General features: G+C 37.7%; 1 protein-coding gene across 1 annotated transcript; it reads right to left on the bottom strand.

The window, feature by feature from the left end:
- Nucleotides 1–10278: 10278 nt before the first annotated feature.
- On the bottom strand, nt 10279–13687 carry LOC101299154 (double-stranded RNA-binding protein 2-like). The gene is made up of 3 exons (XM_004291526.1): nt 13146–13687; nt 11844–12063; nt 10279–11448 (listed from the first exon to the last, which is right to left on the bottom strand). The coding sequence occupies exons 1-3, from the start codon at nt 13389–13391 to the stop codon at nt 10631–10633; spliced, it is 1284 nt and encodes a 427-aa protein (XP_004291574.1). The 5' UTR covers nt 13392–13687; the 3' UTR covers nt 10279–10630.
- Between the last annotated feature and the right edge of the window lie 11069 nt (nt 13688–24756).

Consider the following 24756-nt stretch of genomic DNA (forward strand, 5'->3'; position numbering starts at 1 on the left):
AAGCTTAACTTCAAACCTAAAATTTCAAACATATTCCAGTCAATCTGTCTTCTTATGAAGATGCCTACATTCCAAGCATGCCAATGAAAATGCATAAAAGTGAGAATATGCAAGGCAAAAATAATAATAATAATAATAATAATAATAATAATAATAATAATTGACTTTTGAACAATGGAAAGCATTTTCAATGTCCAATATATGGATGTGGTGTTGTTGGAATGATTGTGTATAATCAGTTCAGACTTTAGATATAGAGAGAATTCTCCCTCTCATCACATGGAAATAGGAAAGGGGAGATAGGCATATATGCTTCATGTACAACACTACAACAAGTATTGGATGTGTGTGCATTATAGTGACATGACACTAAGACATTATAATGGATGTCTTAAATTGCCATTAATCAAGTTTGAGACTAATGGGCCCCAATCTTAGGTACGATATCAATTAAGAAAATATCTAAAAGATGATATTGTACTAAGAAAAACATTAGTTTCATGAAATATATACGAGAAAGAACTTAGAAATAATGCATTAACGAGTTTTAGATATCAAGTGTGACTGTTTTTAGAACATAAATGAAAGTATAAAAGATTGTTGAATCCATGACTGTATACACTGAAAGTATAAAAGATTGTTTTTCATGAAATGGCGTAAAGAGTAGCTTGAGCTAGAATAGCTAGAACTCTAATAGCACAAGTCAGGTTTTTTCTCGCCGTTTTCTTGTAAGTTCTTTTTTCTATAGAAACATTTATTTGGGTTCCCGGTATATCAGATTTGAGTTTTGTCTTTTGTTTTTATTTTCTCATTTGAAAATTTAGTGTTTTTTTATAGGATCGAGAGTTGTGATTCTTGTCTAATTTTGTGCTATAATGTACTATTCATACTTTGTTTTGTGATGTTTGTCTAATTTTGACGTACTAAGACAAAATGGTGTGCATTTGACATAAAATCAAAATACACTTTTCCATAGTTGTGTTGGAGTTGATTCTTGTGCTTAAATGGGATAAAGATACCGAACTTATTTTCCTTAACATCTGCAGGTTTAATCAGAAAGTAGATTACACCTATATTCCACCTTCAAAGTAAGGGCAAGTTTCATATTTGCAATAAAAGACCATCCACAACATTGTTAACACAACACATGGTAGGTTTGCCTATGCATGACATATAGATTACATGTTTCCTTATATATAGTACACAATCAATGGGGGCATGATGGGGTGGCCTTAGAACAAAGTCAAATGGGTATATTTGTTCTCTCTTATTTTGCACATACTTTAGGTGATTGGATTAACATTCCTCCACTTTGTCCCCCTTATTTCCCCCCTTTGCTTTACTGCAAATTTTTTATTTTTTTTGGTGGGTGACGTGATCTTCTTCTTCTTAATTCCTAATGTGGGTGGAGGGCTCCCATCCCTCTCCTTCTCTCTATCTCTATCTCCCTTTTGCCTTGAGCCATTGCTTTTTCTCATAGGAAAGGAATATTGTGCCAGCCAAGTGCTTCTTAAAACCCCCCATTCTCTTTCCCTCTTCCCGGTCCAATCATGTGGGCCCGAGACGGCTCGGGCCTAGATCCATATTGAAAAGAAAAAAAAACACATTCCGCTTGCGTAAATCAATCAGATGCTGACGTGGCCTTTGCTTTTGAGTAGGGTTGGTTTGGTGTCGTAGAAGTGGAGACCCGGGGCCACCGTCAATTAAGCCCAAAACCGTTTTTGTCACACGACATTATGACAATTACTTGTTTGGTACACATGATTGTCGTACACTCTCTATTTTTCTTTGCTCTGTTGTTTACTTCTCATTGTGCGAGCTTTTTTTAACCCACCCATGGTTAAAAGTGAAAACTTTTATGTTATGGCCTCATGGGTGTTGCTGAAGCAAGATGGAAAAAGGCTACTATCCTAGTGACCTTAAATAGAAGCCTTGAAGGAGACCACTATCCCATTCCCATCCCACACCAAAGAGTACAACTATTGGACTAGAAAGATTTTAATTTCGTTATAATTCGTACCAGTTTTATCTACAATTTTTTACTGATTAAATTTTTTTTTTTAATCATAAAAGAAGAGTACAACAATAAAGACAAAATGAACTACAAACTAAAGCCACGATAACATCCGTTACCGAGCTGATCAAACAACAAAGCATGGGAGGCAATGATCCGACCATAGGAAAGATGAGGAATGGTATGACCTAATTAAATTAGCCAACGAGTCCGCCATGAAATTGGCATCACGCTGAATCCAAGTAAAGGAGACTTGATTGAAAACGAGCAGCCAAGTGTTAATATCTTAAATAAGAAGTTTGAGGTGCTAAGGAGGAGCCATTTCGATGATTCAGAGCATCAATACTTAATTAGAGTCACATTCCACCACAATACGCTGTGTAGTGATGCTGGAAAGATGGGCAAGGCCATCACGAAGAGCGCGATAGCTTCAGCTGATAAAGAAAGCCTTGAGGTTTACCAACAACAAAAACTGGTTTATTCTCTAAGAGTGAAATTGGATTAAATGAACTTACGTTATAGTTTGATTCGCTTGATTCAAACTAATGATTCAATGGTAATTTTGCATGATTAATACTTATCTCTACTACTACAAAACCAGGTGTTCAGAAATTTACCAAATTATATTTTGCCTAAACTAACCTTAATGAGCCAACAAACATAAGTAAAAATAAGGGTTGTTAATTAAAGACAAAACAAATTAGATAAAGAGATAAACATAACAAAAACTGTATAATACGGTTATATGGTAAATCAAATTAATCACTCATACTTATTGTTAGATGATCATGTTCCCCGTGCAAATGCACGGGTAAAAGGATATCTAAATAAAAGCATTTTTGATCAACATTTATACATGTTTTAAAAGATGGTTTCCTCATGTTTGGTATGATAATCATGTGGTCAATGCGGAATCTTCTAAAAAGAGTGAGGTAGATGTACAATTTTCTCATAGAGGAACCAAAACATGTAATAAATGAATGATATGTACAAAAATTCCAAAGCCAAAATTCCAGTTCATTTGGACCGGTGAGTAAACATGTAATAATGTGGTTGCTAAAGCAAGATTAAACCCTCAAGATAGGGTAACAAATTACAGATTGTATTGGACAAGATCGAATGGCAATAAATGAATTGAGGAAAACCAACTTTCATGGAAACAATAGCATAGCTCAACTTCCCATTCATGATCTTGTACTCTGGTTCCTACATTTGAAGAGATTAAGGACAATGACTTCAATATTGTGGTGTGACCCACATTCATGATAGTACCACACATTCCATACTCATGATCTTGATTCATAAATAATGTCCTTTGGGGCTTTACCCGATACTCTTGTAAAAGACAAGAACTATATAGGACTTGAAAGCTTCATGTGTTCGAGTTGTTCTTGTTCCATGAGCATTTGTTAATCCGATCCGATTGTTTTTTAGGTGAGATGTTGTTTATACTTTGTATCAGAGCAAGTTATTTACGTACCGTGTTAGATTTTTAGACTACTTGTTTTCCCACATTACGATTATCATAAAAGGTTAGACGTAGGCAAATTTCTTACCGATCCTTAATACAACTCAGAGTTGAGCACCTGTAATTTGTCAGGTTCTAAAGACAAAGTATTCCTAAGAGTATCTACTACAGAAGGGTTCTTATGCAATTTGTGATGCAAATGTTAAAAAATTAAAACAAATTAAGCAAAGATTATACCTTAAGCTAAACAAGCTTTTTAGTGTGATGGGTAAACAAGATTATAACTCAAGCAAAGTGGTGTGGTTTGACAGGGTTGATCTGTATATGCATGCCACTTTATGAATGGACATCTTTAGCAGTATGAATTGATACATAAACATTTACATAGCTTGAACTTTATGTTCATGTTCTTATAATCTGGTTACTACAATTAAAGAAATTAGAGACATTCCCTCAAACTTGTGGACGTTTAAGTCTGATCATATTCAATAAAAGTTGGACTTCCTTAGTCCAATAGTGGTTACCAACAGACAAATGGATATACACACTTAAAAGCTTGATAGGTTTGAATTTGTTGGGGCTAGGTATGGGAAGGGATAGGATGAGATAGAGCTAATCCCACGGCCCATCCCGGACGTTGAAATCCGGACGAGACGGGACGGGTTTTGCGTTTTATAGATTTCATCTCACCCGGGTCCTATCCTAGTCGGGACGGGACAAGATGGGACGGGACTGGCCTAGTCCCGGATAAAAAAAGTTGAAAATAAACTTATAAGCAAAAGAAAGACGTTCATAATATTATAATGTTATTTACTCTATTAAGTATTAATAAGTATTTGTAACATATTTACAATTACAACACGGTATAATATGAGAGTTTATATTGCTTACTTTCTTTAAATCTATCATCACTACTACGGTGCAAGAAGAAAGTCTACAACAATCAATAAATTAAAGTATTAAACATTACTGTTATTGAATTGGAGACAACCTAGTAAATGAAGAAAACAAAGAGATAAGATAAAAATACATAAATGAAAGGCTCACTTACATCTTAATCAAAGAGTACAATATAATTTGTATAAAATGCATATTGTTATGATCTCTAGCTATTGGAGAATTTAGAAATTGGGATTGCTGGTGGCGATTATACTCGAGGAGGAGACATTGACATATATATATACAAGGGAACTAGAGGAAACGCAACGATTTGTAATGACAAAAGTACCCCTGATAAACAGAAATTTGCATTTGAAATTATCAGTCTCTTATAGTCTTGGCTCAGAAATTACCTATGTTGCATGGACACTCCACCCTAGTGTCGGAGTGTCCGACACTCCGACACGCCGCCCGACACGGTAAAATACGTGTCCGACATGTCACGTGGCGTGTCCGAAAAAGTTGACTTTTCGGACACGTTGACCAACCCCGACACGGCATTGCGACACGCCACGTCAGCGTTTCAGAACTTTAAAAAAAAAAAAAAAACTTAACGTTTTAGACTCAGAGGTCGCCATAAAATCTCAGAACTTCTACTCTTCGATTTTCCCTCCTCAGAGCTCGTCGTGGACAACCAAAGACATAGATAGGTTCTCTAATTCGAGGTGAAGCTACCAACACCATCCATGCCTGCCGCCGTGGCCGGATTCGAAAAATCGCCGACGAACCCAGAAAAACTTCTTCTTCTTCGAATCTCTCTCTCCTTAACTTCCCATGGAAATCCAATACTAAAGTGACGTCGGGGAGGACGAGACGAAGCTATCATACCAGTCGTGCTCGTCATCGTGGCCGAAATCCGAAGATCACCGGTGAACCCAGATTTTCTTCCTTTGCTTCTTTTCTCCCTCGTCGGAGCTCCTCTTCATAATCCAACATCACAGCCACGTTGGGGACGACGTGACGAAACCGTAGCCACCGGTTGGATGCCGGGAGACGGCCGAACAACGGAGAACTCCTACACTGCAGAGCAGCTTAAGACCGAGTCGGTCTGGGCTCGAACTGATTGAGTCCAAACTGATCCACATTCGTATATACTCCAAAATATACGACCTAGATCTTGCGGTCTAATAAATCCAACAGTCCAGATCAAGCCACCTTAAAAACTATTTTTAATAAAAAATTTTAGATAATACCAACTTCCAAAAATCATTAAAAATAGCTCCGAAAAATCCTACCAACTCGTAATGACGTCCATATTAATCCTATGAGCTCGAAAGACAAAAATTCGACAAACTAAAAATTTGAATAATTTTCTAAAGCCACAAAAAAATGTGAAGAATAATAAAAATCGAAATAAAAATAGCTTGAAAATAATTTTCTTTTTAAAATTTTAAATAGAAAATCGAAATTCCGGGATATTACAGATGATATGAAGGAAACCTAAGATTTTCGTTATTCAAACAGTCGCAAGAAGTAGAAAACCCTTCGTATGTTTCAGTGTGTGGCCTTCGTCTGTTTCAATGTGTGATTTCATGCTATGGTTATGATATTATATGTGCAAATAAGGGAATTTCTGAAATCAAATTGTGTGATTTGAAATTTCTATGAAAGGCATCAATGTTTTCTTTTCTGATGTTGAGCTCAAACTGATTATGGACATCTTCCTTATTGCTCAAACTGCTTATTCTATATTCAATCAATTGCTCAAACTGTTTACTTATTTCTTATGGTTATGAAATAGATTGAATTTAAAACTTTATTTGGTAATGTAATGAACTTATTTCATATTTTAGTATATTTTTTATTTATTAAAAATACATAAATATATAATTCTGTTTGTCTCCAAACAGTGTCAGAAACTCAGTTTTTGAGTTTTGCCGTGTCGGCGTGTCGTGCCGTGTCGTGTCGCCGTGTCCGTGTCCGTGTCCGTGCAACATAGAAAATTACATTCAGATACAATCATTGGAAAACAAAAAAATATTAGAGTAATCTAACAATCTATCAAGTACTCTACCAGCTCATTGTGTTGCTAAGTTTGCTCTCAGTGAGCAATTTCTCTTTCCTAACACAGCAATCTTTACTTTATGCTATTCAAGATAATGGTTTTGTTGAGATAAAAGTTTTTGAGTTCAATTGGGCAGGTTTAGGATTTTACTCATTCTTCATTACATAATTCTAGACATGAGAATTTATCTCAAAGATCGAAGTCAGTGGAAGTGCTCTGGAAGGCAATTGAGTTCAATTATATCGTACTAAGTTCTGAAATGATCTAAAAGATCAAATAGTTCAATTACATCTTAATTAATTAAAAATTAATCATTAAAATAATCAGGACGGGATGGGCTTAAACAAAACTTGAATTATCTGTTCCGTCCCGTTGTATAGATACGGGATGGGACGGGCCTAACATTTTGAGATTTAAATCTCATCCCGTCAAGGCAAATTTCAGGACTGACTCGAGACGGGTTCAAGATTACGAGATTTTATGCCCACCCCTAGAATTTGTTCCGCTTCTTCTAATTTGCTTATGCTAAATAATTATGCAGCCAATTATGATATGTTCAACCACACTAATATCGTTTTCTTCTTCGGCCCGAGTAACCCTATGTAGCTTTTGAAACTAATTGTAAATATTTGCGTCCTACCTAGTATGTACGTATGCGTCCGGACTCTATCTTATTTACATACATTTACTAATATAAATCATAATCTTAACCGATCAAAAGTTGAATTAACTAATAAAAATCACCTCTACAAAAAATCAATGTAAACAATAATTGTTTGCTAAGCCGAATGTATCAAACAAATGGACGGCTTATCATGAAACAGCTAACTTTTACCAGAACTGTCGATTTGTTTAATGCAATCAGCTGAGCAAATAAATTTTGTTTACATTGATTTTTTTGCAAAAGTAATCTTTATTGGTTAATTTAACTTTTGAACGTTTAAGATTATGATTTATTTACATTAACAAAAATATACAAATAATAGAGAGTCCGGACCCAAGTGCATCCAAACTAGGTCGGACACAAGTTTTTTCCAATTGTTAATGTAAAGCTTCGAAGAGTAATATTCGAGATAATTTTTTTAGAGACAGTAAGTGTTTGAACAAAAAGGCGATGAATCAAACAAGTACTCATATTATTGAAGCTAGAAACAGAAGGCTCCAAAGTTGGTAGCTCCCAACGGTCCAATACGAAGAACGCAATCTATTCTCTAATCCTAGATTAGGTGAACAAGAAAACCCAATCGACTATGGAAATTAACGGTCTTTTGCTCCAGACTGGGAAGCACTCTTGATGAGCTCTTGTTGAGCTTTTCTTTTTAATCCTTTTGAGTTTTTGAGTTTAAAACTCCCTAACTATCAATCCTAGATTAGGTGAACAAGAAAACCCAATCGACTATGGAAATTAACGGTCTTTTGCTCCAGACTGGGAAGCACTCTTGATGAGCTCTTGTTGAGCTTTTCTTTTTAATCCTTTTGAGTTTTTGAGTTTAAAACTCCCTAACATCAATATTAAATGATGTTGACCCTGGATGCAACTCTATTAATTTATCACAAAAGGCTTTAAATATCCTCTATATTCATACCCTAAACCCTGAACTTATCTTCTCAACTCTCTTTTGGAAGCCATAGACAACACCCTTTGGCATTCACAGTTTGGTGTAGTAGCTCTTCTCGTTTATATTGTATGACATTCAACTATATCAATAGACACTGTTAAAGGTCGAGTGTCAAAAGCATCCATCAAGAGTTCAAGACTCCCAATTCACCCTTTTACAATCAAATCAAACCTCTTTCAAGAACATCCGTCACTATCTGATTTCCATCCTATGACCGCTCAGTCAAAGCTAAAAGCTGACAATGTCCAGTATGTGTTATGAAGTTCACAATTGGAAATCCAACCTTTGATATCTATGGCATGGTGTTGATATAGGCAGTGGCCTACTGTGGACATAATGTGTGCCGTGTGAGGGATTCTTGAATCCCAAAGAGTCCTCAAATCATAGTGACCTTCCTTGGTTCTGAAGAAGAACGTACAGCAATTGGGACTGGATCATGTTTACCTCAAAACATTTGCAATCACAACTGTGCCTACGGAAAGTGCTTCAGTGACTCAAGGGGTGTGTTGGCCAAAGAGACTATTACTTTAACGTCTACCTCAGGGAAGCCTTTGAAAATCGTTGTCCTTGGTTGTGGGCATGAGAATATTGGGACTTCCAATGAGAAAAATATAGGTATATTTGGGCTAGAGGAGGGTCTATGTCATTCACTTGTTTCTCAATTAGGCAGCATGCTTGGAGGATGAAATTCTCCTAGTGTTTGGTTCCATTTGATACTGATCCTAGAGTTGAAAGCAAGATGAACTTTGGCAATGGCAGTGAGGTTTTGGGGAGGTGTGGGGTTAACTTCATCCAACTTGTTTATCCATCTCTTAATAGGCGAGTTCTGGAATGTACAAGTGCTCCATGTACACCGTCTGTCTATAACACGTGTCATGGTGTGATTGCTTATTTTTTATTTCTCCGTCAGCCACCGTGACCCTTCCCTAAGCGCGTGATCACACATCCTCTGTAGTTTTTTTATCCGCAAAGCAAATGATTTGAGTGGTTAGGTTGATAGTTGAGACTTTCGTTTATGAAGCTTGAGTAGGGTAAAAACATATCGAAAATGACGACGGAGGAGTCGAGGACGGAGGTCGGCTCGCCTAGGATGATAATGATCGGGTCAGGCGTCGATTTGGAGATTGGTAGAGGGTTATGCTTTGTGTTTGGTATTTTTGCTTGACAGGGCTTCGCCGGAGGACGTCTTGACATTCCCCTCTGTGGGCGTTGGGTTCGAGATGTCCAGCCATTCCCCTCTGTGGTTAATTATCACCGCCACTGTGATTCAGGCCAAGGGTAGTTACGGCGAAGCCTAGGTTGGCATAGTGTTAATTGCTTGGTCAAACAACTGTTTTTTCACGCCGTCAATTTAATGGGCTTAGATCTTCCAGCTGAAAGATCTGGGAAGAGAATTGATGTCGGAAAGCTGTGTGTTCTCCGACTATTCTACTAGAAATTCCGGCGACGGAGTCATCTGCACGTGGGAACGAATTCGATGGCCATCGTTTCCCAATCTACCAAAGGCGACAGAAAACAATAAACCGATAGGTTTGTAATGCCGATCTAGACGACGTATCAGCCCGGATCCATGCCCACAGAGCAACCACGATGACATAGACTTTCATAGCACAACACACTGTTTGGTGAAGAAGAACTGAAGAAGTATCAAAATAAGAACTGTGTTATCACAACTCACGACGCGCTCGCTAACCGCGTCCTTCTTACTGAGAGTAAAAGCAACTAACTTTCACCGAGTTACTTCCGTCAAACGACATACAAAGTACATGGAGCACTTGTACACTCCAGACGTCTCCCTCTTAATATACTCTGATCCTATAACCATGTCTCATTTCTTTCTCTAGTACGCAGCTCTTCTTGAATGGCATAATTCATCTCTTAATATACTTTGATCCTATAAACAAGGAGTAAAATGACCATGAAAATTTTGATAGTTTGAAAAAAAAAAATCTCAATGGATATATCGAAATAATATTAAATATCGATAAAAATTTTATCTAAAAGTTATATATTCGACTAAAAATAGATTAAATATAAAATATCAAAAATATATAAAAATTAATATCGGTAATTGTAAAAAACGAAAATTTCAAAAAAAATATCAAGGATATTTTAGATATTTTACTCCTTCCCTATAAACATGTCTCATTTCATTCTCTAGTACACAGCGCTCTTCCTGAATGGCATGGCATAATTCATTCATATGATCATCGCCAGGCAGAAGAAATATAATCCCATCCCGTTATATGCAGAAGTGCAGAACTAGTAATCAAAGAGCAAAACTGAACAGCTAACTCTTAAATGGCATAAACATAAGACTGCTAATTCTAAACCAACCTGACAACTGTCGCTTTTCACGAAATAAAACGGGTAGACGATTAAGAGGGGTAACTAAAAGAAAAACACATATAACAAGATGAGAAATATGACAAAACAAGCTTATGGCTAACACAACCACCTATGTCTCCCATGGTTTAACTTCTTCCCAACCACCTTCAAATTTGCCGTTGTTCAAAGGCTTGCACTGTCTTGGATTCGCTTCAAATTTTTAGATGTTCCAAGCCTTGCACTGTCTTGGATTCGCTTCAAATTTTTAGTTGTTCCAAGCCTTGCACTGTCTTGGATTCCTGCAAATCGTTTGCCGATGTGCTTCCACTTTTTTCCACTACTTGAGCTATTGATTTATTTGGAAGGGGAGGAGCAATAACAGCAGGAGAAGCAGCAGCAGTAACAGCAGGAGCAATGACAGCAGGAGCAGCTTCTTTAGGGACGATTGGAGACTCTTCTTTTCGACTGGTTGGAAGATCATCCTTTTTTGAATCATCTCTTCTCACCGGTGGAGCAGCAAATACAGGCACAGCTTGCCTCATAGTAACCGGTGGAGCCACTCGTATGGGTGGAACACACATTGTCTGGCGGTGTAACCCAGGAGGTGGCGGAAGGGGTGGTGCAGAGAACACAGGCACTGATGTCCTTATAGTCACTGGAGGTGCCATCCTATGGCAAGGAGTCCTCATCTGTCGAATGGGAACGTAAGGAACTGCTCCTGCAGCAGGGAATCTCTGTGGACGCGTCCATCGGCTTTCCACTGGAGAAGAATGTGAGGATGGGACAAGACTTTCATTTGTAGCATTCGATGCATTCGATTGGAATCTGCTACGAGGAGCTTGCTTTTGACAAATTAGGGGAAGTATCTTTGAAGTCATAGCAGATGGAGGCTGTGGACTCGTAGGTCTGGGGTTCTGAGCTGGAAACTTCTTTGGAAACAGTATTGGACCTGACGGATTCGCCATTGACATTTTCTCCTTCAACCGATAATTAAGCAAGGCCCGTGCTATAGTGATCTGTTCCAGCTCATCATTGTTCTCATGTTCAGATGAAGAACTTGCCGTCTCTTTTGCCACTGGCCAAAAACAAAACAAGTTATACTCTGCCCAAGACACACAAGAAACACAAAATAAATCAACAAGCTAAACAACTTAGAATGTTTAAGATGCCACACAGAAGTAAAACTGCTCTTCCACAAATTTATTTGAGGAGATGAACTTCAAAATATTCCCCAAATGTCAAACGAAAGGAAGGAAAGAAAGCCGCAAACTCTTGTGTGGCAATAAATGAAAACATTAAATCACAGCCAACAACTCCAATGCAAAATGTTGTTTTTATGCAACTAAATGGATCAGCTGACTTGGTAAGGACTAACAGTAATGGATTAACTTTCTGTTATCTCATTGTAATTCTGGTTGGAGTACTATAAGTTGGTCATCTGCAGTTCTGCACCCACATAAAGGGACTCACATTGTTTCAGAGATGACCAAGCTGCCATTGCAGCATTCTTCTCTGCTTGTTTTTTGTTCTTGGCTGAGTCCCCTGTAAATGTGATTCCAGCCAATTCAACTGTCCCGGTAAAAACAGGTAGGTGCCCGAGGCCAGACCTGAATGTCGTGTACTGTGGTAATGGAGCTCCAACTCTTTGAGCAATTTCCTGCAAGAGGTTCTTGTAAACCCCCGTCTCATCCTGAGTGAAAAGAGGTGAGATCAGTATCGAGAATATATTATTACAAAACTACGTAAAGTGCAATCCATTGTGTGAGACAAATAAACTGCATCATGCAAATTGGAAACGATATGGAAAAATCACACTCCTGGTATAACATAACCTATCAAGCACTGAAAGGGGAAATCAAACACATGCAAATACTACTCAAATTTGGCAGAAACTGGATATCATATTTACATATTTTGCAACAAACATATCATGGCGATAAAACTTGGTAGATGAAAGCCATACAGATCACAATCATAAACAAACTATTTTAATTTCAGCTATTACATAACCAATGGTTCCGAACTTCTATTTGAAAGGAGCACAGCTTTTATCAACTTGTAAATTGCACCCCCCCCCAACCCAAAAAGTTCACGAAGTCTGGAAATCAATAATTGATCAATTCTACCAAACTGCACTCTTCAACTACAACAAAAAAACAAAACAACATTTTCCTAATTCCATGAGATCAGTTTCTCCCAATGCCAAGTTATGGATTAAAAATTGCTTCGCCATTTTCCCGGCAACCAATCCGGTGGTCAATGAATTGGATTCCCTTGAAGTTTGACTCACAGCCAATATTTTATGACCCAAAATACCCCTCCTCCAACCGTCTAATTTATGGCATTTCCATTTCCCAGTCGTCAGATTAATCAGAATTCAAACAATCACACTACCCTATTTAAGAACCCGAGGACACTTTCGACATTTCACCCACTCCTAGCCGGCCGGTGATCTAAAGCTAGACCTCCGACCACCCAGAAACTCGTCTCTGAAAATACGCTTTGATCACTCACATTAGTAAAAACCATAAAAACACAACAATTTCAAGCAAAATAAAAAATAAAAAATAAATCAATTTCAATTTCAATTTCAATTTAAAACAAAAATTATTTTCAGCTTCCCACTCCATGACCATGTTCATACACTGATTTTGATCAGTGAGGAAACCAAGCAACTAACCAAGACGCCACTGCGGCGACTGGGGGCCACGCGCGCAAAACCCTAACGGCGTGAAGAGAGAGAGAGAGAGAGAGAGGGGAGGAGGAACTGACCAGTATCCTGGCAGCGAGGGAGTGAGAGGGACCGCGGTTGGAGAGGTAGTTGAGGGCGACTTCGGCGGCGGAGTGCTCGGCCTGACGGAGAGTGTTGCAGTAGTGAGGGCTCTCGAAGATCTCGCCGTTAAAGTTGACGGTGGCCTTGAAGCGAGGCGCGTGGTCGGGACCTTCCCGAATGCACGTGTAGGAAGGCAAATTGAAGCAGCTCCTTTGGGCCAGCTCTTGCAGCTGGTTCTTGTACATTTCGCCCTCTACTCTCTGAAACCCACCAACTCTTTCTTCTTCTTCTAATCAACTCAGTAGCTAAAACCCCCTCCCGGGTCGGGTAATGGGGGCGGCGCCGGGGACCCAGATCGGATCGGCGGCGAAAAGGGTCGGACCGCTGGACTCCGGGGGGAAATGGGTCGGGCTGAGATCAGAGGTTTTTTAGGGTTTGGGATTTGAAATTGTGAATGGGGAAGAGAGGAACAGAGAGAGAGAGAGAAAGGTTGAGACTTTGGGAGTTGGGAGATGTGAAGCTGAGAAAAGCAGAGAGAGAGAGGAGGGGGTAATTTTGTGAGAGAAAGAGTGGGGTTTTTGCTTTTTGTATTGTAATGATAAAAAAATTAAATGAATAGAAAAATGATTTTTATTTAAATAATGGGGTTTATTGATGGGAGTCAACTGAACGTTAGGCTGCATGGTTCATGGATGTGATCCTTTTTTGCTAGATTTTCTCTCTTTCTTTCTTTTTTAAATTTGATGATTTATTGTTCTTGTTTTTCTGCTCTTCTCAAGAACCTTCGTGTTTAAGCTCAAAATTTGAATTTGTTTTCCTTTCCTAATTTTCCATTTATTGGCTTCAACATAAGTGTGGTGAAATGCTAAGAGCAGTCAACTCACACCTTGTGCAAAGAGGTAAGTGATTTTGGGCGTTAAATGTTAATGCTTGTCAATACTTAACTCATTTGATTTGGAGTATTGTTCTATCTCATTTTGTGACTCAAACACGTTACATTTTCGAGATAAAGTTTTATGTTTACAATGGGTAGAGTTTTGTATATTTTTATAAAATAAACATATGTTTAAAATTACACTCACAGATCACACAAGCTCAGTCATCAAGATTTATTTTCACAATACAAGTTGTTCTTATCTACAATCGATATGTTCGAAATATTCCAATACATATAACGTTTAACACACATAACGTTTAACAGTGAAACCAACGCGTTGTTACAGTTATAAATCAGTCACTCACGCGTGAACAACGTTGAATACACTATCATTTCTTCCTAATATGGGAAGCAAGTGTAAAAAAAGGAATAGAAGTGGTGTCTTATTAGTGCCCTCAGAACATTTTATTTCTGTTTGAACAAAACTTTGAGTTAAATAAATGCAACAGGTGAGTGATATAATGTAAATGAGATACGGACGTTACTAACCAAAAAGAAGAAATTAGCTACCTATTGACGTCTAATCAATGTGCTTTTCACTGTGTGCTTGGCTTGGCATGTGAAAATACATAAACCCAACTTATATCAATCAATCTTTAGCTGCATTGATTGGAAAAGCATAGCTATCTGTGCCCTGCCCTTCCTCATTAGTACCTTTTTTTTTTCTTTTTTTCTTTTTTAAGAATATTCCTCATTAGTTCTCATATTTAAATTTCAATAATGCTACATTTCTAGGGATTTTAAGTTTTATGTACAAAATATGTGACTTTGTGTAATGTCACGTAATCCCACCTCTATTTTTTTGGTTTTTTTTTTTTTAGAAGAGTTTACATATCCCTCTCGCCCTCTTGTATGTTTTTACTTTTCTTTCTTTCTTTCTTTCTTTTCTTTTTTTTTTTATCGAAGGAAACATCATTAATGAAAACGAAACAAGTACATGAGTTTCGGAAATTAGGATAATCCAAGCCCTTCGGACAAGAAATATGGAGAACCCGGTTCACAAGAGTTCACACACGAAGACTGGTACTATAGAAAAAAAAACGCATAATTACAAGTCTAATACAAGCCTCACTTTTGAAGGCTCAGAAAGCTCAAATCTGCAATCAAGTATATCTCACCATAAGGAATGTCCAATAAGGAACTCGAACTAGCCGACATCAGACACCTACCCAAGGGAGGAGAGCTTCTGACATCCGTCACCGTCGGGACACTAACATGAAGAATGGCCAAGATGACTGCATGTGTTTCAGATCAGGTTGATGTTTCAATCAAACGCGTCGATTTTTTTCTCCTCTAACATCCGCCCCCGAAGTCCACCTAGAATCAAACAACCAAATCCACCATCGGCGACAAAAACGACTAAACAACCCTATTGTAACAGCCCAGTCCATACCATTGAGATATTGTCCGCATTGAGCCCACCGGCCCTCACGGATTTGTTCTTGAGGTTTCACCACAAAACGCATCTTAATGTAAAATGCTAGCTCTACACATATAAGCACATCAACTTTTCTCTCCGGGGGATTTGGGACACGTGCACCTATTAGCCTGCCAGTGCCTTTTAACACATGCCCAATTAGGTCACCACAATCCACCCCCTTTAAGGGCCCTACATCCGCGTCGGCACACTTCCGGCCGGGGACATGCCCTGATACCATACGTAACAGCCAAGTCCTTACCATTACGATATTGTCTGTATTAGGCCCTCTGCACATATAAGAACAACAACCTGTTAGCACCCGCCCAATTAGGTCACCACAATCCAACCCCCTTTAGCGGCCCGACGTCCACGTCGACACACTTCCAACAGACAGGCTCTAATACCATCTGTAACAGCACAGTCCCTACCATCGACAAAACCAAGACAAACCGACAACAACCCAATTAGCTTGAAGAGGAAATGCCACCGCACCGGGACGAACGTCAAAACCCAACATGTTACCATCATCACCGATGATCAACTCTGATCGCCGACGAACATATAAACCAATCGAAACACAAGCAAAGAGAAGGATCGACATCGATGGGTTCCGAGCACATGTAGAGCACAGCCGAACTAGCGACAGACTCAAACAGACACGACCATGACCTGAAACATATCTTATCAAAATGATCAGGACACGGAACAGAGGAAAGCAAAAAGCAAACAAAAAACCGACTCAGATTGGAAAGGGGGAAAACTGATCTGAGGAACATATAACAGAGACAAGCTCTGGGCAGCGCCCATGAAGGGCGAGAGACTGCCACCGTCGTTGGAGATAAAGCTGACCGAGGAGGGACAGAGAGAGCTCCTCTCCCGGAGTGAGACGCATCGGCGAGAGCCAACGGCGCTCGACCAGGAGAGAGAAAGGGAGGCTACGGTGGAGGCGGTGTGTTTTGAGAGAAAACCTTACAGTGTTTATTATGTCTGGGCAAACTCGTGCCCTCTTGTATGTCAGAGAGTTTCTCAAATTTATGCTTCGTATTACTTTTTTCTATCTCTGCTGCTAAAAAGCGAGACGTTCAGAAAATTCATCAAATTATAAATTATCATAATTATTTTTAATGAGTCAACTAACACAAATAAAAACAATGATCATTACAGTAAAAAAACAAAATTTTAAACAAATTAAATAAATATATAAATAATTATGAAAAACTACATGTTAACCGGACCAAATATCCGGCCCTAGTAATATGTAATCCCACCTCGGCCTCTCTTCTTCTTCTTTTTTTTTTTTTTGGTAGAAGAGTTTACATATCCCTCTCGCCCTCTTGTATGTTGGTGAGTTCAAATTTATACTTTATATTATTTTTTTCTATACCAAATAATGAGGGGAAATTATACAGTATCTACCTGTATGTGATACCGTACGTGATACCCACATTTTTCCTTAATAATATGACAATATACGTGTAGTCAATGTGGTAATTTTAAGTCATATTGTCTATTGTTCTAGTAATTGTAACTACAGAAGATACAACCATGTTAATTTATGAACAAATTGTTCTCAATGTTAATTTTAGTTCTACTTTATGTTTTACGTAAATAGTAAATAAATATGATAAATTGTGAAAAAAAAATATTGAAGTTTTTTTATTGAAAAAAATATTTTAAGTTTATCGAAAGTGCAATTAGGAATATTCTACAATATCTCCATGTATATCATACACTCATATACATATCAAACATATTTGTTGGCATTGTGGTAAATAGAGTTATTGTTTAGGTAATTTTGGTACTATTAGTTGTAATGACTTCTTAGACGAAGTTTTTACAAGTTTATAAATAAATAGTTTTTTTTTTAGAGTATCAACGACAATATCCTCAAATGCTTTCTGGGCCTAAAAACTAATTTGCACTGAGGGGTCATATCAGAGCACTTCCTCCCCTTAACCACCAAGAATAAATTAGAATTTAACTCCAATTAACGTCGGCGAGATTTGAACCTAGGTATGGGGGTTCCACACCAAGGCTTTTACCAACTCGATCACATGTGGTGGTTATGAATAAATAGTTGTTGATATGGTAACTTGGTTTGATTATATGTAATTATAATAATTTTGTTGTCAATGTTGTAAATTGAGTTTAATTAAATTCTAATATTGGTTCAGCTAATTGTAAAATGAGGATAATGATATACATCTAGATACCGTAGATGACCCTAGTGTGATTATTCACTTAATAACTACAAATTTATTTCCATCAACCGATAAAAGTTAATTAGTTTTATCAAAGATGGTTATTAAAAAGAGCATATTTGCTCACATGAGGAACATTTTTAAGGGATGTGAGGGACAAATGGATCACAACCACATGTATCAAATATAAAACCAAACATTAATATAACTTACAACTGTGCATTAATTTTCAGTCGTTAGATTCAATTGTCCCTCACTGTCCCTTAGGTGAGCAGCAATAGAGGATGAATTTTAAATAAATTTTGGGTATGTTTAAGGAAATTACTTTCCTGTCATTCTGTTATATGTCTTGACCTAATTGTTTCCTTGTTAGAATATATTACAGTATTGATAGATGTTGTAGATCTTTCAAGAGACTCTATGTAATGCTTATAAATAGGTCTTTCTATCAATGAATTAGTAGACCTTTTTTCTCGTTATATTTTCTCTTATAACACATCATCAGTCTGTTGTTCTAACCCTGAGTTCATAGCCAAAAGAAAACCCTAACCCTAGAAAACCAAAACCCAATATCGGCCGATGAAACCTTCGGTACTTGGCCGAACCCAAAACCCATCATATAGTCCTTGCTCCCAGGATTCCAAAGCCGCCGGCCTCACCACAAGAACCGGCCATAAAAGTACCGGACCGGCCGCTGGAATACCCAAACTGTCTTTCTCACTAACGCCACCTGTTCATGCCCTTCCCGGAGTCAGATTGCCTTCAAATTTCTTTACCAGCAACGGGTTGTTGTCAGGATTTCTGTATCAAAATTTCATTGCAAGAACCGGTCTAGAAGTAGGTGAACCGCTCAACAAAACGACACGCAGAAGAAGAAGAAGGAAAAAGTTCTCAAAACCCTAACAGCGCAATGCCACAATTGCGCGCCTCCGTACACGCCGTTTTAGGTGGTCTTCTGCTACACGTCGTCAACAACAAATCTCCAAGGTTCCAAACACTTTCACGCCCGTCTCCGAAAGCGAATTCTCTGGCAATCAAACCGAGGTAATCTTTTCTAAAAGTTGTTGCTTTCGAGTTTTTAGTTTCATAGTCGGGTTTCATAGCCTTCTTCTCCATCCCACATTTTTTTATAACGTGGGACGATATTGAGGAATTGGGACCCCTCATATCAAGTTCAATTTGTGACGGTTTGTCACAGTTAGTATCGAGAATTCGAATACTAAAATCAAGTATATGTAATTAGAACATGGACCAAGATGTACTTGTCACAATATCGATGCGAAAAACCATGACTTTTAGACAGTCACAATCGATTTCTTCCCTCTTTTTTTTTTATTTGTTTGAGTTGTACCGTGACAAACCGTCACAAATTGAACTTGATATGAGGGGTCCCAATTCCTCAATATCGTCCCACATTATAAAGAAATGTGGGATGGAGAAGAAGGCTACGAAGCCTGACTATGAAATTAAAAACTCGAAAGCAGCAACTTTTAGAAAAGATTACCTCGGTTTGGTTGCCGGAGAATTCGCTTTCTGAGACGGGCATGAAAGTGCTTGGAACCTTGGAGATTTGTTGTTGATGAGGTGTAGCAGAAGACCGCCTAAAACGACATGTACGGAGGGGCGCAATTGTGGCGTTGCGATAATAGGGTTTTGAGAACTTTTTCCTTCTTCTTCTTCTGCATTATCGTCGTTGTGTTGAGCGGTTCACCTACTTCTGGACCAGTTTTTGCAGTGAAATATTGACCCAGGAATCCTGACAACAACCTGTTGCTGGTGACAAAATTTGAAGGCAATCGGACTCCAGGAAGGGTGTGAACCGGCGGCGTTAGTGAGAGAGACGGTTCGGGTATTCCGGTCGCCGGTCCAGTACTTTTACGGCCGGTTCTTGTGGTGAGGCCGACGGCTTTGGAATCCTGGGAACAAGGACTATATGATGGGTTTCAGGTTCGCCCATGTACTGAAGGTTTCGTCGGTCGATATTGGGTTTTGGTTTTCTAGGGTTAGGGTTTTCTATTGGCTATGAACTCAGGGTTAGAACAACGGGCTGATGACGTGTTCTAGGAGAAAATATAATGATAAAAACGGTCTACTTATTCATTGATAGAAAGACCTATTTATAGATATTACATAGAGTCTCCCGAAGAATTTAAAACATCTATCAATACTGTAATATATTCTAATAAGAAAACAATTAACTCAAGACACATAACAGAATGACAAGAAAGTAATTTTCTTAAACAAAATGATGATTTGTGCCCATGCGTGTTCATAAAATGAACAAATTCTGAATTTGTAATTGTAGCGGTCTATGTTGATGATATGAATAACTTACCTAGAGATGATGAAAAGAAGGGGACCAAAAAGATAATTAATCACCTCTATTTCTAAAGCATGATGCCATGATGAATACTTGAAAAATAATAAAGTCATTTCACCATATATACATTTATGCTCATCGGCTATAAAGTCAATTGATCGATAGGTGTTTACTCTTTCTGATGCTTAAAGAATAAAGATTAATCTTTGAGTATATTATCACAATTTGCAATGCAATCTGATTAATCTTCAACAAGATTTGAACCTATTCTGAGACCCTCAACAATTTGGGATTAACATAATGGACCAATGTGTAGGCGTTCAAAGCTGTTAATTATTTTTGTGTAGGATATGGACCAATCCAATTGGTCCTTATGACGACCAATTATTGAGTTTGGGCCATATACTCTTTAAGACATAATAAATATAGAATGAGTATTGTCCTTCTAACTAATTCACTAATCAGTCCACATACTTCTCTTTTTCTATAGACACGAGACATTTTATGGGACGAAAGAGCTAATCACATGTGAATTTGGCAAATTATATGTCATTAGATTGGAGACTCGATTCTAATACAACTCGAAATCTAATAAAATAGAACGGACTAAGTTCACAATATGTATGCATGCATACATTGATTTAGGTGAAATCCGCAAATTAGGGTAGAGAATTTGCTAGGCGATCAACATTGAGTTATATGTTGAGGCAATTTTGTGTAATGGTTCTTCCTCATTCCCCAGTTCCCCATTATGGTTAATTTAGTCCTAAGTCGTAACAAATGTAGAGAGAAGCTAGCATAGTGGTTGCCTTAAGGATACCATGGTTGCCAACAAGGCAACAACCGAGATACGATGAACTGTAGAGATCACCAACAGCGACATGCATGCTGGAGATTATATAGCAGGCTTATCTGACTCGATCATGGTAGAGCTTATATACAATTAAGGTTATGGTTCAAACTTCAGATCATAAACACATACATTAAGCTTTTCTCAACCTTGAAGTTAAAGAAGGTGATACGTACGCAGGATAGATCAACGCTAGAAATGTTTTTATTGTCAACAGGTTCAACGACGGTGGCCGGTTCGAGTGCGGATTGAGCTAGTTACTGGTGTTTAACACGGTCTGAAAGATCTACTGATTCAAGCTTTTATCCATATACGGAAGGTAGAGGTGTCTTTCTTATATGAAAAATGTAATTAATTGCAGTTTTGTGAGATGCTTGGGTGGAGCATCCATCTGAATTTAAAGTTCTTTGGTATGGAAGTTTTACAATACATTTTTTGTACCATACATCAAAACTAACACATAAGCCTGATTAATTTGATATGATTACGATAATCTCTTTATAAAACTAGTTAGTCTACTTGATGTACCGTAGATATACTCATTTGATATAACAAAGTGCAGCAAAGATTAGCATATGCTGGGTTTGCAACTTCACTTACACATAGATATGCTACCTTGATAACGGATTCGGTGGCAGCAGTGCTCTCTACACCACCAAAATTTGCCAAAAACACTACCTCTTTCTTTTAAATGGAATGGACCACTGATGAACTCTGGGTTATGCGCAATTTTGGCTTGAAGTTTTTTAGCCCTCTAGTGTTTCAAGTCCATTTAACACTTAAACAAATTGGGGGGAAAAAAGAAAAAAGAAAACAAAATCGAAGTGTTTATTTTAATGGAAAATCAAATTAAAATCATTATAAACAAAAATACATGAAACGTAACCACCTGATGTGATAAAGTTGGTCGAATTGCTTAGTATGGAAACCCCATAGTAAGAGTTTAAATCTCAACTCTCACCAGTTTATGACCAGCAAGTTTGAGGAGCCTCTATCCGGATTCGTGCGCCTGCGATGAGAGATTAGTCTGGTTTTGTTGGGATATCCTCATGAACCTCGGTCTGATTACTGACTGGTTAATATGTTACTAACTTGCTAACATAATTGATGTGGCTTGTTATTACACGGTTAAAAAAAGACATGAGATGTGAATCATGAAATGAAGTGCGTAAATTTCTCACCACACACTTCACTTGACACACTTTACTATTGTTTTCTCCATGCAAAATAAATATGGAAAATACTTGCGTCCGACCTAGTATGTATGTGTGCGTTTGAAACTCTATCATAATTTTAACCGATCAAAAGTTGAATTAACCAATAAAGATCACCTCTATAAAAAATTAATGTAAACAATAATAGTTTGTTAAGCCAAATGTATTAAACAAATAAAAAAAATGGACAACTTATCATGAACCTGCTAACTTTTACCAGAAATGTGGATTTGTTTAATGCAAGCAGCTGAGCAAACGAATTTTGTTTACATTGATTTTTTACAGAGGTGATGTTTATTGATTAATTTAACTTTTAAACGGTTACGATTATAATTTATATTAATAAAAATATATAAATAAGAGATAATCCGGACAATGGCATCCAGACGATCGGAATCAAGTTTTTCCAATAAATATATAAACAAAGCAAAGCTGTGAGTTTTCATATTCCATCCCGATAGTGACACAGGTGCATAACACCTCATACCTATATGATTTTTTTAGTGAATATAGAACAAGATTATTTATATATGATTCGCAAGTCAGAGGAACATGGATCTCCAACATCGAGGGCAACCCAATTACTAATTTAACCCCACATATACACAACGCGAGTCGTAAAATATTACAATAAACGTAGGGGTATTATGGTCATAAAAAAATTGTTAAATTAACAAAGTGCTCATTATCATATAGTTCATGCACGCAGAGGATAAGTGGGGAACAAAACATAAAAAAAAAGAAATTAATTTCCATGATGTGTTGACTGATGAATTTACGAAAATGCCACTAATGAGGATGAAAATGGGTGCGACGCGGTTACCAAGTCCACAAAAGAAGATGAGAAAAATAGTAAATGAACAAGTTTGAAATGCTTTCCCACTCATTTAATTTCCAACGTTGATCTCTTTGTTATTGTTAGAAATTAATTAGCATTAAATGAACCATAACATCATGTTTGATATTAAAATTTTATTTGATAAAGTAAAATAAAAATTTGTTGCATCTTGTGGAGATTGAGAGACTTGGATTAATTTGATCCAAAGTCAACAAAGATTAATTTTTCTCATTTTCAAGAACAAACTACAATTTGAAAAACATAAACAATATAAACCAAAAAGAAAATAAATAAACTCAATCTCTCCTTTGAGGTGTTACGTTTCTTGAACAACACTTATGAATTGCAAACATCACGAACAATTTATTTTTTGTGCTAATAATCTTTTAAATAAGTTGAAATTAAAATGGTGAGAGAGTGCTTTGCTACGTTAGGTCAATGCATGGCTGCATTGAAATACCATTTGGTTAGTCAAGCTTTAGCTTTTATTGTATTTTCACAACACTTTGTTCAAGATCCCAGGGATCTAGTTTGTAGTCTTCTTTTCCAACCGAAAAATGGTGCTAGTAATTTGCAAAATCTCCTTTATGATTACATGACATTTTGTCTCCCAAAGTGATTTGTGTTAGATGCTGCCTTCTCCAATATAATGCCCGAGGCAGAACCTGCGCATCTTCTCCAAAACTTGTTCAGAACTCTGGCGATAAACGGCAGTTCTGTGGGATTCTGGCTTTTCTTCCATCAACCCTCCAAAGAGATCTATCGATACGAATGATCTGAAGGAGAATCGAGCTCTGAAAGTCTTACAAGTTAGACCTCTTGATGGTTTCCCTTGAAGAACGAAGATCGAAATAGATCCATTATTCACTTCTGAGTTTCCAAAAACTACACACTTGATCCTAAAGCTTTAAAGATCCCAATTAAATGCTGCTTTCAGAACATATCTTCTCTCAACAATGGAGCCATGGAGGTCAATTCTCCCCCCTGTAAAGACCTCAACCAACTTCATTACTCACTGCTTAAGAGAAATTTAAAAGGGGAGGCTGCAATGCTATAACTCCCAAGTTTACAGAGTGACCATTCCTCCATTAATACACCATTCTATTCATCTACTTCACCGTTTCCCTGTGGGAAGTTTAACTCAGTCATCACAGAAAAGAAACGAAGAGACCAAGGCCTCATTTTCCCAGCAACACCACATTAATACACCCTCTACCTCGAAACAGAAGACTGAATCCAAATGATATCCATATGATTAATGAGTCACCGCTGGACAGTCATAATCATTGTAGAACTGGATCAATTGGGTGTGCCCTATTAGTCCAAGGCACAACCCATACAGCTCAGTGAGATTTGAAATTGCTGTTACATTCAATATCCCTGCACTCCCTACCCTCAATCAACAGGAAGGAAAAGCTAATGCACATTCATAATCCACTGTGCACTGTAAGTAGTTAGCATGCTATGTTACAAAATCAATCAAACCAAAGTGACAGTCCTTGTGGCAAATGCAGATGCAGACGCTAGTGTTCAGATACACAAAAATCTGGGGAATCGGTGAGTAATGGTCTGCTTTGATCTTAACAAGTGCTTAACGAAAAAAGAATGCAGAAGAGCATACTATGACCCAGAAAACATTCCTGATAAGTGAAAAAGGGCGATGAATATGGAGTTGTGAATGGTTCTTCAATACCACAAACCCCCATAAAGCAGGAGCAAAAGAAATGAGGCTTAAATACTGATAAGAGAGAGATATTGTGCACATGTGTGAGAGAGAGAGAGAGAGAGAGAGAGAGAGAGAGAGAGAGNGAGAGAGAGAGAGAGGTAGGT

This window comes from Fragaria vesca, linkage group LG2 (genome assembly GCF_000184155.1).
Source record: "Fragaria vesca subsp. vesca linkage group LG2, FraVesHawaii_1.0, whole genome shotgun sequence".
NCBI classification, from domain to species: domain Eukaryota; kingdom Viridiplantae; phylum Streptophyta; class Magnoliopsida; order Rosales; family Rosaceae; genus Fragaria; species Fragaria vesca.

What these genes read in the sequence shown, in the direction of transcription:
- LOC101299154 (XM_004291526.1), bottom strand. Translation starts at nt 13,391, where the DNA reads ATGTACAAGAACCAGCTGCAAGAGCTGGCCCAAAGGAGCTGCTTCAAT. An exon ending in CCCTCGCTGCCAGGATACTG is followed by an intron (nt 12,064 to 13,145) that starts GTCAGTTCCTCC and finishes CTTTTCACTCAG; the next exon opens with GATGAGACGGGGGTTTACAA. An exon ending in TTGGTCATCTCTGAAACAAT is followed by an intron (nt 11,449 to 11,843) that starts GTGAGTCCCTTT and finishes GTTTTTGGCCAG; the next exon opens with TGGCAAAAGAGACGGCAAGT.